Genomic DNA, 16,367 nt, shown 5'->3' with positions numbered 1-16,367 from the left:
CCTTCCTGGCAGATAGCTGTTCTGTGGGGCCGCCTCTGTACAGGGGTGAGGCTGAACTCCAAGGTCCTTAAGACCACATCCAGCTCGAACCACCTAAGCTTCCAAAACAGTGTGGGAATGCCAGAGGGATGTGTGTGGAGTGACAGTGTGGGGAGTGAGAACTAGTAAGTGCCCTTCTTTCCAGCGAACACAGATTTGTCTTTCATGGGGACAAGTAGAATCTCCATTTCTGTGCGGTCAGACATGATTTCAGCATGGCCCAACCTCCTCTACGCGAGACGACTCCCCCACCAGGTGTCTCCTCCCCTGCCTGCCCTGCACAGCCCGGGCCTCCCCACTGCTCTGCGGGCAGGGTCTGCAGACCACTCACACCGTCCACCTCAGAACTCAGGCCACACCCAAAAGCTGAAACTGAGGCTCAGAGAGGTGGTCTGATTTGCCCAGTGGGAAGGAAGGCAGTTGTTCATTGTCTATTTACTAGTTTATTTATAGTCTGCCATGTTATAAAAAATGTGTGTTTCTGTATATATACACTACATACACACAAAACAATATAAAAATGTACATAAGAAAATTGGGGTTTAGGGAATTGGGGTTCAGGAAAAGTCATGGACAAAGCCATACTCAGAATATGCCATGGCCAGGTGGCCAAAAAGTGGTAAGGAGGGAAAGTGGTAAGTAGTCTTTAAGGGAAGCATGGCTTTTTATAGCACTTAACTTCTGAAGAACCTCTCCTCGTCCTTACCTAGGGACCACAAAACCTCCCTAGGACACGGGCAGCGGGTCCCATCGCAGGGCTGCTTCTCCCAGCCCCACAGGAAGGGCGATTCTGTGCAGGGCTGTGACCAGGCCTGGCCTGGCTGGGATTTCAGCCCGGTGAGGGCAGAGGGAGCAAGCTGGCTGTGCGCTCTGCGCCCGCTCCTCTGGCGGATCCGATCCGTGCTCCTCCAGCCCCCAGTCCCCACGGCGCCCGTGGAAGGGGCTGGAGCGGGGCTATGCCGACACCCTCCCCCAGCGATGTGGGTTCTCACAGCAGCAGCCTCAGGGTCTAAGCGACCCGTTCTGACGGGAGCTTGAGGGGTCGAGGTTGCTGTGCCCACCTGGGCAAGGCCCACGTAGCCCTGTAATTTGCAAGGTGGGCTCCGTGCCCGGCCAGCAGGCTCCACCTCCTGGGCACTTTGGGGTGGGGCTGATAGGTAACAAGGCCGAGGCCGAGGCTGGTCACCGGGAAGCCTTCTAAGAAAGGGTCTGTCAGGCCTGTGTTTAGATGATGGTCCCACAGCCCAGGACAAGTTTTACTTCTGGCGGATACTGGTGAGGGCATGCGTGTGGAAGGGTCGGGGAAGAGGTGGAAGGGTGGGAGCTGGTGACCCTGTATCCTTCCCACCCAGGCAAAGAAAAGAGCAAGTTCCTGGGTGTTTGCTGAAGGACAGAGGGGCTGCGCAGGGCAACTTAGGGGGCACCGGGGCCGGAGCGGGGGTGGGAGCTCCTCCGAGAGAGTCATCTTCCTTAGCCCCGCCCCCTGCAGTGATCGACATCAAGCTGGACAAACCCCAGGAGCCTCCGGCCAGCGAGGGTGGCTGCTCCTGCTAATGCAGCCTGACCGCAGGCTTCCTTTGACACTACTCGCTTGCTGTGTTGCTTCCTATTGGTTAGCTTCCTAAGGGGGGTGGGAGATGAGCATATCCAGATGGGAGGATTTTTCTTTTCTCTCTGTCTCTAGCAGTCGGGTGGGGTGGGGGGGGAGGTTGGGCATCAGGGATCACGTCACTCTTAACAGCTGTTACTTAAACAACTATTTTTTGGTTTGGTTGTAATATATTGTACTTTATTAAGATTGCCAAAAACTGTTAAAATTAAAAAAAAAAATTTAAACCATGTGTATACAACTTTTTGCCAGATAAAAATGTAGTCATTTTTATTTGAAAGATGTGCTTTTTTTGTTTTTGTATATTTGTAAACTTACAGAGAACCTTTTCCACACGCCTCCTCCTTCCTGTCCTCTTTGAACGGTTCATCACCTCTGCTCTCCTCCCACCCCCAGACCAATACAATAAAGTTAAACAATTAACTGGGCGATTTAATTAGGTTCCAATCCCCAGGCTGTCTGGCCCAGACCAACCAGCGTCCACCAAACAGGCCCTGCCTGGTTAAATCAAACACTGATTGAACGAAACAGCCTCTGAAGAGGCAGCTCTGACTCTGTCCTTCTTCCATGGCCAGAGTGGGGCATCAGCCACGGCCCCGAGCTGAAATTAAGACCTTGTGAACTGCAGGGGGCCCAGCCACAGGCCCACTGGAATTATTTCTGCCTCTTTCCCCCTCCCTGAAAAGCCTTGAGAGGGCACTCGCCACAGGCAACCTTCCGTTCTCTGTGGTCCGCCTAGTGATTGGCAGAACAAGAGGTCATGGGAAGGAAGGAAGGACGGGGTGCTGTTGGCACCTGTGGGCTGGGTTATAGACTGGGGGCACCATGTGTAGTTCTGAAAATGTTTTAGCCAACCTGTCCGGCAATCAGCACACGCATCTGGGTTGCAGGGAAGGGAAGGGCAAACGGAATCTCAGTGTGTGCCCCCTGAGGCCCTCCTCCTTGGATGCCAGGAAAGCTGGAGCCTGTATCACACAGTATTGGCCCGTCTGTGATTGGGGAAGGGAGGGTCTGCAGAACTGCCACCTGGAAGATGCATGTTTGCCAGTCCTTGGTTGCTAATACTGTTGATGCTGTTCTGCAAAAGCTGACTTCTTGACGTGTTTCTGCCACTCCGGCACAGTGCAGTTGAAATCTTTGTGCACAGACCTTTGCAGATATTGTAGCAGCACTCTGCTTGCCTGAGGGTAGGGCTGAAGTGGGGTCCCCAGAAGGCTTCCCAGAGAGAGACGTCCTTGCCATGTTTGACTCATTTCTGAGAGGACTTAGACCTGAGGACCTATCTGTCAAATCTCTGAAGAGAACTCTCTCTTTCACTAAGTGATGTAGCCTGTTTGGCCAGCGTTCCAAATAGACCCAGACTCACCACTCCTGAGCTGGCATAAAGCCAGGCAGTGGGCAGCCACTCTGGCCAAAATCGGTAAGCCCTGCCCTCCAAGCCGGCACTGACTCTTCCTCCAGGCCGCTATTGGGCTTGTCATAGACGAGCTAAATGACCGTCCGGGGTGTGGTAGGGGGTAAATTCCTCCATAAAGCGGGGCTCTGACAAGTTATTGCAATGAATTTGGAACTTCTCAGAAACTAATCCAAACTGGCAGCCTGTAAGTGCAGCAGGAACTGGCAGGACTCATTGATAAGTTGTCCAGTGGGTCTGTCACACACTCAGCTAAGGAGACTGCGTGTCAGAGCTGATCTTTAGAGAGGAGTGTATCTTCGAGTGAAGAAAAGAGGAAGCAGGATTCCCACTGAGCTCCTCTTCCAGAAGGCATAGACTAAAGTACGAACGTAATTCCAGTGTCACGTGTTGAGTTTTTATATGTGTGTACATAATTATATATAGAGATAGACTTGTGTATACACCTTCCACACACACATTCTCACAGAGATCCATGTGCTCAATGTATATTCTTGTTCTTCCTCCTCTCAAGTTGGAACTTGCATTGTGATAACAGTTTTGGAAATTCAAAAGTACTGCAACGTGTTGAAATAAGAAATACTATATATTGTCCCAAAACTTGTGATTGTCTTGCCATCAATAAAATACTGCATAGATGTGTTAACTACAGGCAAAACTAGCCCCTGGGAATATGTGCACTGTTTCTGTCTGTACTTGTATGCACAGGTGTGCATGCCCACGTGGGCCCGTAGCCCCACCATGGCACACCCCCAAGTGGTGCTTGTTGGAAGAGTGCTTACTTACCTCGTGAGAATTCATAGGAGTCCAGGTGACAGCACCCGGCTTGGCTGGCAGTGAGGGCCATTGCTTGTGGCCCCTGGGACAGCCCCATTTGCAGGGATCTCTTTGGGTCTCAGTGAATGAATGGATGGTGGATTTTTATTTTCTTGGTACTAAGAGTACTTTTTCTTAAAACATTCTTGTAAAAAAAGGTAGAAACTCAGTCCCCTTCTCATGTGCACACATATCCAAGGCACCACTTTTTTTTTCCGTCACAGCCTAGAAGAATAGTAAGAGACGCAGTAGATACAATGTGGCTTGATGTGGCGTCGGTGAGCCATCCTTTTCCAGTGCGTACACAACATCCTCTCTCCTGAGCCCGGGCTCTCCCAGCCCCGTGGGCCTCTGCAGGTGAGGGCGGTTGCCTCCCCTCATCCTCCCATCTTGGTGGTGCCACACCGTTCCATGGGCACCCTCCTCGGGCCTCATCTCCACCCCTCATTCCTGGGTCTGTCGGGGCAGCCAGACCTCCAGCACAGAAGGGTGTTGGCTCCTTGGCTCCCGTTTTGGGCAGGTGCCATCACTGTCCTCTTGCTTGTAGCTAGCATCTTGTCTCAGAGTTAAGGTTCAATAATGAAATGATCAGGTTCCCTTGAAGAAAATATCATGAAATTCCTCAGCATACGCAGTGAGAGTATCCCATCGTTGCCGAATCCAGGCAAAGGGGAGGAATCCTTTTAGGAAATGATCTCAGTTTAGCCAGTGGTTCAGTCTCTCTCCCCACAGAGCAGCCCTGACCTGGGAGTAGAGCAGGGTCATCTTCTGTAGCCCTCTCTTTTACTTTGAGGAATCTCAAAGAAAAGCTGTCAGTAAAGCTCCTGTTTGGTGGGCATCTGACAAATTGAGCATACGGTGGGAAAAGCAGGAAGCGTATTTATGAATGCACACAGGTGCCAGAGTGAAAGTGTGGCGCCAGCATCTTGAGTGCTAGAACTGCAGCTGTGTGGTCCGAGGTGAGCAAGTGCTGACTCAGTCAGAGGCCTCCCTGCCGTCATTGTCACCACTCTCTTCCTGTCAGCATGCTCAATCGGTCTGGAATGTCCCAGGTTCGAGGAGCAAAGGCCAGATCAGTTCAAGTGTCTCAGGCAACAGAAACAAGGGTTGTATGGTGGTAGCTAAGGGTGCAGAACACATCTTGAGTGCAATGTGTCTGTCTTCCTGGTGGCCAGTCAGTGCTGGGAGCCCCTGCCCTCAAGTACCAGGTGTGACAGTAATGGCACCGCTGGCTTCGGTGTCCTGCAGGCAGAGCAGCCTCATTCCTTCACATGGCGGAAGGCCGGTGAGGATGTCAGGATGTGAGAACAGGTAGCCGAGGGCTGTGAGGTATGTCTGAGCCACACAAAGGGCAGCTGAGCTGAAGTGTCTGTGCATTAACCCGTGCACACTAGTTTCCTAACTACCTCTCCCCCAAGAATGTGAGGCATTGTCCCCTGGCTACAGCTGATCGAGGCGGAGAGCTCAGAACCCTTCCTATGCCAAGGCAGGAAAATCAAGACCGAGAAGGGTGACTTGCTTACGGTCACCCAGTAAGCCAGAAGCAGTCAGAACCGAGGTGTTTCCACTCTTCATCCGTTGCTGACCTGTGTGTAACAAATGTGACGGTGCACCGGCACACAGGGCGGCTGGGCATGCGTGCTCCTCAGGCCATCTCTACTCTGGTTCAGATGTAAGTCTGTCCAGCATAGCTGAGTGAGGCAGGAAAGAACCCACGTACATTTCAGGCTCCTCCATTGCAAAGAAGGGCCAGTCCCCAAGTCCACTCTGATTGTCAGACCAGGGCACCCTTTGGACTTTTTGTTTGAAATGGACTGTTTCAGTGTTCCAAAACCTTGAGCTCTCAGTGTGTAAACTCCCTGGACACCAGACCTTCCGCCTCCCTGTGTGGCTGACGCTCCGGGCAGGGCGTGGTTTATCCTTGCAGTGGGGTTCAGACCTTCCTTCCAGCGCGAAGCCTCCATACATCGACGGCCAGCCTGTATCACGTGTGTGTCACCATCCCCCTCACCCGTCCCCATAAAAGTGATTGGCCGTGAGGAGCACAGAGGGTGGCATTTCCATCTCTCACTGGCTCAGCAGATTTAAATGGCCACATTGACTTTACATAAAACTGTGTAAAATGTGGAAGACTCAGCATGTTGATCAAACAATAAACTGTCCTAATTCTCAACACAAAGGCTCTTGTCTAATGTTTCTAAGTGGTGCAGTCATATATGGGTGGGGGGGGAGCGGGGTGTGGTGTGGAAAAACAGATTTCTTCAAGTGCATTCTCCACGAAGACCCTCCTCTCATGTCTCGGTGGTGTGTTCACCATCCAAAGCCCTTTGTTTCTCCCTCCTGTTCACCTGGGCTTTCCACCAATTCAGAAGGGGGGGAAAGGCAGGACACACTAATAAGATTAAATCCACACTCACTTCCATAATCTCCATTCTGCCTAAAGGCTGATGGAAACTCCAGGCAGAACTGAGACTCAGGGCTGTGTGATACCTCCTGTCATCCCTGCTTTCCACTTGCCATGGCTGAGGGTTAGGAAGGGTGGGTACAGGGGCTGGATCTCCCTTCCGGTGATTTCTAGAAAGCATTTAAAGGCAAGAATTCAAGGTGAACCATAATCACCTTTCAGATGACACTCAGCTGCCTCGTACCCCTCCAGTGTCACCCCACACCAATCAGAGAACCTCCCTGAGACGGCCCTTCAGGTCTCAGTCACCTCCAGACTAAAAAATGCCCTGAAGGCCAGGAGAGTGGTAGGACCAATCCAAAGAGGACACAAAGGCCAAGATTAGGCCCAGAATTGCCCTGGTCTGAGAATGCTGGGAATCCTGGGGCTATAGGGAAAGCCAAGTTCACCAGGTCTTATTCTTCCTCAAGTTCAACTTCACTAATTATCTTTCCCCTTTAAAGGTACTAAAGTTTCTGGAACACCCTCCAATCTGCCACCTCAAGGAAGCCATCTCTGATTAGGAGGGACAGGAAATAGGTGTCCCTGCCCACTGAGCCTAACTTTCCTGGCTGCCAGGTATAAATGGTAAGGTAGAGGAGGTACAGGGCCTGTCAGGGGGCAGAGGCCTTAGAGCCGAAGTGCACGTGCTTGCACAGACCAGATCAAAGCCAGAGTAAAGCTGTTCTAGACAAGCAGTCGTTCCCCAAGGCTGTGGTGTTCAGGGCCACATGACTGCAGACAGGAAGGGGAGTGGGTCATCTCTCTGAGCATGGTGCTTACACAGACGTCCAGCAGCCCCTTCCCCCGCGGGTGAAGGAGGCACTGCTGGGCTTCCCCAAACGTGAATGTGAAGATTAGGGTTGTGGTGAATGTCCTACCTGGAGTGCCCTGCTTGCTATCAAGGGATGTCACTCAAGGTGGCTTTCCCTATCACTGTAGCTGTGTTTTGCTGTCCAGTGACCAAGGGTGCAGACAGGAGCTTTGATAATCCTGTGCTAACTGCAAATTTTTTTTAAAAGCATATTTTAGTTGAAACAAAAAGCTCTTAAGTCAAAAGAACAAGTGCCTCACCCACGACAGGACCACAGGGAGGACGCTGGGATCGCAGGAGACACTGAGACACAGGTCATGTTGGGGCTGCAAGGGTGGTGCAGCAGCAGAGAAAGGGTGAAGGTGAGGGCAGCCCTGAGGCAGTTGACCTTGGGGCCCCGTGCAGTGCGGGGTGGGGGGGGGTGGGGGGGCGGGGTTCAGTGCAGCTAAGATGAAGCCCATGCTAATGAGGGGAGAGCAGGGGCCGCATTGAAAGGGCACATTTCTTCACCTCAGAAAGTGACCATATGCCCATAAAAGCAGCAACTGTGCCATACTTGGTATTCCCAGAGCTGGGTACGGTGCCTGGCGTTTTCCGAATGGATAAACGCCATACACGGCTCTTGTGAGTAGTCAACAGTTTAGGGCTTCGTAGTTGAAAAAGGAAGTGGGACTACCTGCCTGTGCAGATGTCAGGTGAGGTAACCAACCACCTTCCTTTAAGTAATTGAAGGGCTGAAATAGAAGAGGTTAGCATCTAAACTGCTGCTAATGCACCTTTACGTGAGAATGGGCATAACCAATTGAAGCTTTGATAATTCCATTCTAAATTCAAACCTTAAAAAAGAAAAAAAAAAAGCATACCATTCTGGCTGAAATGATCTCAAACCAACAGAACACAGCCCAGTGCCTTGCACACAGCAGGACCACCGGAATCCCAGGGGCGCTGAGACAGAGGGCGTGGGGGAAATACAAGGAGCAGACCTCAGGGACTCCCCAGCAACAGCAGCTGTTGTTGGTCAGGAGCTAAGATCCCAGCAAACCGTCAGGCACCTGGCAGCAGAGGGGCTACAAAGGCACCAAAATGCTCGGAAAGTGTTGAAAGAGCTGGAAGAAACAGGCGGCCTTGGTCTGCGGGTGTGCTCCGTACCCACGGAGACCCCATTCTGGAAGCGGGTGGTATGTACCAGGACAGTGAGTGCCCAGGGCTTGCTCGTCAGTTGTCTCCATACCGGCACCGCACCACGCCTGCCCCTCCCCACTCGCAGGGCACAGGGCCATTCACGTCAGGTGGCAGCTGCCCTGGGAGCAGGTCTCAGTGGCCCCAACATGCAGTGGCTCAGACACTGCCATGTTCCCAAGGAGGTGATTCAAGCCACAACTGTCTCACCTGTGACATACAGTCATGCCTAGTCTGCTGGTCCCCGTGACCTGACATCCCTCTTTCCACTCTGGCCATACTTGCCTCCCATCCCATGAAGAAATGGGCCTACTTTGGCTGAACGGGTTCAGTGCCACAAGAAAATAATTTGACCTCCCATTGAAAACCCTTCCAAGCTCCCAAGGACTAGTCACCATGACCTCACCCTGGCCCAGACCCACAAGGGTGGGATGACTGTGGCACAGGGTTAGGAAGCAGGATGGGACTATGCGACCTGCCTGCTTCCTTCATCCTGTGAGCAAAACTACACAGGGCTTGTGGCCCAAAGAACTTAGAAACGAAAAACACTAAAGGCACACATGATACTACAGGAGGCCACATCACCTGTGAGGGTGCTCCCAGGAGCCCCAGGTGCTTGGTAGAGGTCATGTTAAGCATGCAGATTCCTGAGACCACACCCGATCTACTGCTGAATTGAATGTTCAGAAGCAGGGTCCTCAGGTGAGCTATTTAACAAGCATCAGTTAATTCTGATGCACACTAACATCTGAGAATCACTGTTTGAGACATAACTTTCCTTTTTCAAAAGACCATCTTTAGGTCTTGAATAAAATTCAACCTTGCTCCCATTCTTCAAGTCACTTGTTCTGCGTATTGCTTCCTCCAGTAAAGTAAAACAGTTTATTACCAGAAAAAACAACAAAAAAGCTGAGAAAACACACATGCCTCTTAACGGAAGCATCAAGCCATTGATGTTTATTCAGGTGAGCATTACCTATGATTATGTGAACATGTCACATTCATCACATTCCCTTTGGGCTTCTGGTTCATTGATCTTACCCACTTCCTTAAATTACTACTCGGCTAATAAGGAAAGGGCAAGAAAGAGTCCAAAAGACAGTAATAACATTAGCAGCAGTAAGGCTTCCCAATAAGAAACCTGCCACGGTCAGACTCTTAACGTCTTCTCCACGTGAGCCTGGGTTTATTTCATACTCCAGCAAGCCAGGTGCCATGCAGGGTGTGCGGGCAGGGGAGGAGGGGCCCTGGGGTCCCCTCACTCGGAGCCAGAGTGACACACAGGAAGGGGAGACAGCAGGCAGAGGCCTGGGCCGTAGTGTATGTACGTGGGGGCCACACTCACTGTACGTCATCAGCTCCATGCTTTTCTCCTTTGCCTCTCCCCATCCCTCAAGACTGGGTTAGGCGCCCCACTGCACACTCCTGGAGCACCCTGCGCCTCTCCTGTTACTGCTCTTCCCGCACTGCTCTGCGATTAGTGTCTCACTTATCCACAGCCACCCTTGTCTCCTTTGAGGCTTTAGTTGGCTTGTCCCTGAGTGTGTGAGGTAGGGATTGAAGAGTTTGTTCTTATGTACACTGCAATCATTAGGCCCTGGAAACTTGGAGTTGGGCCTGAATCCTAAAACGTGCTCCCACTTGTACCTACTCTACCACTCTATTTAAGTGCTTTAAGCTAGACAGGCTGTTTTGTTTACCAAGAAATGTATTAATCATTTATAAAAGCCATACATTTAAGAAGACAGCAAAGAACATCACTTTGAAAACGCCATTTTTTTTAAACCATCAGTGAATATGCACTTTAAAAATCTACAGAGAACTTTTTTCATTTTGTATTTGTTCCACAGCATTCAAGCTGACAGTACAAAATAGGAGCTCATCAAACAGCACATGAAGATAGCCCAGGAGTACTCATGCATCCAGAAAACCAGAATAGCTTCTAAATCTCCATATATTCCCCAGTTAAGGGAAACCACTAGAATGTACATTTCTAGTGTACATTTCAGTGGCATTTGGGGATTTAGCACTTATAGTTCTATCACCTGGGGACGACTCCTAGGGTTCACAATATGTTTTTGAAACCTAAGTGCTATGAGGCTGGAGTGTGGACAAGTCACTGAGCTGATGAAGAACAGACCACTGTCAACACAGCCCTGCTGTTTTCAACCTTCCTTCACATGTCGGAGACGATATTGTAATTGCATCTACAAATCTGAAAATTCACAGAGGACTAGATGATGTACTGCCCATGAATGTCAAAGGCAATTGGAAATCACCCAGTTCCATACACAGGCAGGTTTGTTTCCAGGAAAAAGAGACCAAAGCACAGAAGCAGAGGACAAGAAAACATTTTAGATGATATTATATTCTCAAGATAATATCCTCTCTACGTGAGGTCGGCTTGTTAGACCTTGACCTTACATCAAGCATATGCTAAAGGGACCTTACATACACTTTGAAAAGGGAAGACACGAATCAAATCAAACTAACTAGCTTCAAAGCAATAAGGGAGAACTGAACTTAAAAACTTCCACACTGGTTTCAACAATAATTTGTTTCCAGAACAAGGAAAAGTTGCTAACTATATTTGTACCCCTTCTTTATCAACTCCAGACTACCACATCCTTTTCCAAAACTGTCAGTCACACACACACACATTCGCATCTTGTGTTTGGATCTGGCCCTCAGGCGATTTTAGCCAGCCACTTCTCCAAGTCCTGGATGTCAGCAGAGCCAGTGTCCCCTCTTCCGCCCTTGGCACTGCACTCCAGGAACTCCACTTTGAGGGGCAACTGTGAGAATTCAAATTCTTTGCCTTTCTTTCCCAACTGAGCAGTGGCAGTGCTGGAACTGTCCAGTATGCTGGGGGCAGCAGAACGGGTGACTCGTAAAGTATTGCTGTGAGACAAAAGGAAAATGAGTCAGGAAGCAAAAAGAGCTTAATTTTTATATAACAATTAAAGGCCTTTAGGAAGTCATATTAATTCCTAAATATTTCAACACTCATTTAAGTACTTCATCATAAAACTGTCAATTATGCTATTAGGATTGTTGAATATTTGCATTTATAGGTCACTCTCTTGGACAGACAGGATACGGATCCAACCTAACATGGCCAGATGACAGGAGGTCAGTAATGAACCAAGGTCACACCAACCTTCTTCCAGTTCAGTGCCCCCTTCTCCTAGGATTTCCTGCATGATGCCATTTTAAGATATAGGTTTAAATTACCCGCTATAAGTATTCTAAAACCTTTCTGAAAAGTTTCTGAAAGTGAAGTGTGGGTAGATAGGGTATTTATATTTACCTTGAGTCTATCTGGATACAGAGCTTAGAAATCCACAAACTGCAGACTCTCATATCCAGTTTGGGTACAATTACTATTCTCCAATCTCTTTAACCACTAACACTTTCCCAATTTAAGTCACTTAACTGCCACCTGCTGGCCCTAATAAGAATTGCAAAAGCAAGGCTCATTTGTCTACTTCTCTCCCCCTTTCTGCTGTCCAGAAGCAGAGGAATACAGGCTGACAATCTGCTTTCTTACAGAATAAAGCATTTCTTGGTGCTGTAAGATTTCATGAAAACTAGTGAAGAATCCACAGGAAAACTAAATACCTTGTTTAGAAAGACACACATATATGGAAAATGTATTTTAAAAACAAATAATTAATACAGGGAAAAGCATTTGGGGAGGAGCACATAGGGCCTTCTAAGCAAAGTGGTGGGTCCATGGGTATTCACTTTACTATTCTTTAAACTCAATATATGTGTCACATATACTCTTTTACATGTAATATATTTTACAATTAAAAAAACAACTCAAAAGGAAAAAAAGACAAACATCATATTCAGCTCTTGCCATAAGGCCATGTAAATATAGTAAATCTTGTGATTCAGAAGACTATGAAATGCTTCAAAGCTGATAAGGCCTAATTCTCATAAACACAGGATTAAACTAAATTTAGACTCCTAATTTAACTGATATTAACCTTCATAACTTTTTTTTTTTAATGGCTGTGTTGGGTTCGTTGCTGCACATGGGCTTTCTTTAGTTGCGGTGAGTGGGGACTGCTCTTCGTTGTGGTGCACAGGCTTCTCATTGCGGTGGCTTCTTTTGTCGCGGAGCATGGGCTCTAGGTGCACGGGCTCAGTAGTTGTGGCTCGCGAGCTCTAGAGCGCAGGCTCAGTAGTTGTGGCACAGGGGCTTAGTTGCTCTGCAGCATGTTGGATCTTCCCGGACCGGGGCTCGAACCCGTGTTCCCTGCATTGGCAGGGGGATTCTTAACCACTGCGCCACCAGGGAAGCCCCCTTTATAACTTTTTAACATTTTATTTTACTGCCGTATAATACAGCATTTCTTTCTGTATTGTTTTTCTATGGCCCTTTAGAGTGAAAAACAAATGGACTAAGGAAAACGTGTTTTAAACATGGGAAGACTTGGACTATTGCTGTTTAAAAAATGGATATACAAATATTATGACTGTTTTTGTCCAAAAGATAATTCTCAACAATTGCAACAGAAATTTTAGAAAAACAAATCAGCTAATTCCAATTTTTTTAGCTTAATGACAAGCAATATGCAGTCTCAAAAGAGTGAACATCAAGAATAGGAGAAGAGGTGATGAACATGCAATTTCAGAAAGGACAGAAACCACTGAGAGTGACACCAGCAAGATGGCAGAATGGGAGTTTTCAGCTCAAGTCCTCTCACAGAAACATCAATTTGAATAACCATCCACACAGAAGAATACCTTCATGAAAGGTAAGAAATCCAGGTTAGAGATTACAGCACCTGGGTATAACACAGAAATAAGAAAAGATGCATTGAAGAGGGTAGAAAGGACAGTCCCACATTACCCATGTTACTGCTCCTGCAAGCCTGAACAATGCAGCATGGAGAGATATGATTCACACGGAGGAAGGAGAGTGAAGTGAGCGCCTACTGTGTCATGGAACCTAGCTCCTGGCCAGCCCCAGTAGACACAGGTACCTGGCCAGCCATGACAGATTCAGTTTCCAGGCCAGCTTCCATGGACCCAGGCAGTAGGCCCACGCACCCACAAACCCAGAAGTAAGGCCAACCTGCCTAGGGACTCCAGCAGCAAGCCCACCCAGAATCTCTGGCTGGACTGACTAGAAAAGTGCTTTCTCTGACAAAGTTAGTCTATAAAGACTAGAAGGAGTGATTACTTTTTCAAATGTGCAGACACCAAAATAAGGACACAGGATCATGAAAAATCAGGGACACATGACACCACCCAAAGGAACAAGATAAGCAGCAATAACTGACCCTAAGAAATGGAGATCTACAAAGTACCTGGCAAAGAATTCAAAATAATCATCTGAAAGTCCCATAAGCTACAAAAGAACACAGACAACTCAACAAAATGAGGGAAAGAATAAGTGAACAAAATCAGAAAGTCAACAAAGATATAGAAACCATGAAAAACAAAAATTCTGGAGCTGAAGAACACAATGAATGGATGTGAAAATTCAACAGCAGACTCAATCAAGCAGAACAAAGAATCAGAGAGCTTGAACACAGGTAATTTGAAATTACTCTGTGTGAAAAACAAAAAGAAAAAGCGAAAAAGAGTGAAGAAAGTCTTATGGGACATCATAAAAGGAACCGATATATGCATTATGGAAGTCTCAGAAAGAGCAGATAAAGACAAAGAATCAGAAAGCTTATTAAAAAAAATAATGATAGAAAACCCCCAAATCTGGGGAGGGGAAATGAACATCCAGATCCACTAAGCCCTAAACCCCAAATGGATTAAACATAAAGAGAGCTTTAATGAGACACATTATAATCAAACTGACAAAAGTCAAAAGACAGAGAGAATGTTGAAAGCATTAAGAGAAAGGCCAACTGTCACAAACAAGGGAAAATCCATAAGACTAAAAGTGGATCTCATAGCAGAAACCTTGCAGGCCAGTGGAGAGTGGGATGATATATTCAAAATGCTGAAAGAAAAATAACTGCCATCCAAGAATACTATACCCAGCAAAACTGTCCTTCAGATAAAAGCTTTCCCAAACACACAAAAGCTGCAGTTCATCACTACTAGTCCTGCCTTATAAGAAATGTTAAAAGGAGTTCTTCAAGGTGAAATAAAACTAATCAAGAACATGAAAACATATGAAAGTATAAAACTCACTCTAACAGTAAGAACATACTAAAATTTAGAATAGTCTAGTATTGTAATGGTGATACATAAATCATTTTTAACTCTAGCATAAAAGCTAAAGACAAAAGTAATAAAAATAATTATGACTACAATAATTTATTAATGGATACACAATATAAAAAGATGTAAATTGTGACATCAGTAACATAAAATGTGGGGGAAGGAGAAGTTAATGTATACAAATTTTTGTATACAAAGTTGTTATCAGCTTAAATTAGACTGTCAGTATTATAAGATGTTTTATATAAGCCATGACAGTCACAAAGAAAACACCTGTAGTAGACACACAAAATAAGGAGGAAAAAGTCAAAGCATAACAATACAAAAGAAATCATCAAATTACAAAGGAAGAGAGGAGACAAAGGAACTATGAAACAGTCAGAAAACAATCGACAAAACAGAGTAAGTTCTTACCTATCAATAATTACTTTAAATGTAAATGGTTTAAATTACCAATCAAAACAGAGTGGATGAATGGATAAAAAAACAAGCTTGAACTACATGCTATCTCTAAGAGATGCACTCTCGATTTAAGGTTCAAAGTAAAGGGACAGAAAAACATATTCTATACAAATGATAAACAAAAGAGAGTAGGGCTGAATACATAAATATCAACAAAATAGACCAAGTCAAAAATTGTCACAAGAGACAAAGAAGGTTATCATATAATAATAAAGGGGCCAATTCATCAAGAGGATAAAATAATTGTGTATATATACATATATATATGCACCCAACATCAGAGAACCTAAATAAATAAAGGGGATACATCACATTAACAGGATGAAGGATAAAAATCTTATGATCATCTCAATAGATTCAGAAAAAGCATATGACAAAATTCAACATCCTTTCATGATAAAAACTCAACAAAATAGTTGTATGTACCTCAAAATAACAAGTGTCATATATGACAAGCCCACAGATAACATCATACTCAATGGTGAAAGCTAAAAGCTTTTCCTCTAAGATTAGGAACAAGATAAGGATGCCTACTCTTGCCAATTCTATTCAACATAGTACTGGAAGTCCTAGACAGAGCAATTAGGCAAAAAAGAAACAAAAGGCATCAAAATCAGAAAGGAAGAAGTAAAATTATCTCTGATTTCAGATCATTTGATCTTAAATATAGAAAACCATAAAAGACCCCCCAAAAACCAGAACTAATAGACTCAGTAAAATTGCAGGATACAAAATCAACACACAAAAACAAGTTCTGTTTCTATGCACTACTAATGAACTATCAGGAAAATAAATTAACAAAACAATTCCATTTATAATAGCATCAAAAACAATAAATTACTTAGGCATAAATTTAACAAAGTAGGTGAAAGATCTGTACACTGAAAACTATAAAACAGTGATGAAAGAAACTGAAGACACAAACAAATGGAAAAATACCCCTTGTTCATATATTGGAATAATTTACATTGTTAAAATGTCCATCTATAGGGGACTTCCCTGCTGTTCTAGTGGTTAAGAATCCGCCTTCCAATGCAGGGGATGTGGATTCAATCTCTGGTCAGGGAACTAAGATCCTACATGCCGCGGGGCAACTAAGCCCGCACACCACAACTACTGAGCCCACGTGCTGCAAACTACAGAGCCCACACTCTCTGCAGCCTGCGCGCCACAACTAGAGAGAAGCCCGCAGGCTGCAACAAAAGATCCCACATGCCGCAACAAAGATCCCACCTGCCGCAACTAAGACCCGATGCAAACAAAAAAATGTCCATCTATAAATTTAATGGAATCTCAATCAATATTCCAATGGAATTTTTCACAGAAATAGAAGAAACAATGCTAGAATTCATATGGAACCACAAAAGAACTATAATACTCAAAGTAATCCTGA

General features: G+C 46.1%; 2 protein-coding genes across 2 annotated transcripts in view; one reads left to right on the top strand and one right to left on the bottom strand.

Annotated features, from left to right (window-relative positions):
- The window catches only part of RAB6B (RAB6B, member RAS oncogene family), a 59,641-nt gene extending 53,606 nt beyond the window's left edge, over window positions 1–6,035 (top strand). Inside the window, exon 8 of the mRNA XM_036851792.1 lies at window positions 1,529–6,035. Within this exon, the coding sequence (XP_036707687.1) occupies window positions 1,529–1,593 (65 nt within the window). The 3' untranslated portion in view covers window positions 1,594–6,035. The remainder of the gene's footprint in view (window positions 1–1,528) is intronic.
- Window positions 6,036–9,244: 3,209 nt separating this feature from the next.
- SRPRB (SRP receptor subunit beta) overlaps window positions 9,245–16,367 on the bottom strand; it is a 31,355-nt gene continuing 24,232 nt past the window's right edge. The window contains exon 7 of the mRNA XM_036849468.1: window positions 9,245–11,215. Coding sequence (XP_036705363.1) covers window positions 11,002–11,215 — 214 coding nt within the window. The 3' untranslated portion in view covers window positions 9,245–11,001. The remainder of the gene's footprint in view (window positions 11,216–16,367) is intronic.

The sequence above is a fragment of the Balaenoptera musculus genome, chromosome 4 (assembly GCF_009873245.2).
Source record: "Balaenoptera musculus isolate JJ_BM4_2016_0621 chromosome 4, mBalMus1.pri.v3, whole genome shotgun sequence".
In the NCBI taxonomy this organism is placed as follows: domain Eukaryota; kingdom Metazoa; phylum Chordata; class Mammalia; order Artiodactyla; family Balaenopteridae; genus Balaenoptera; species Balaenoptera musculus.
The sequence above is the reverse complement of the archived record's forward strand: the minus strand, read 5'-3'. Positions and strand labels throughout refer to the sequence as shown.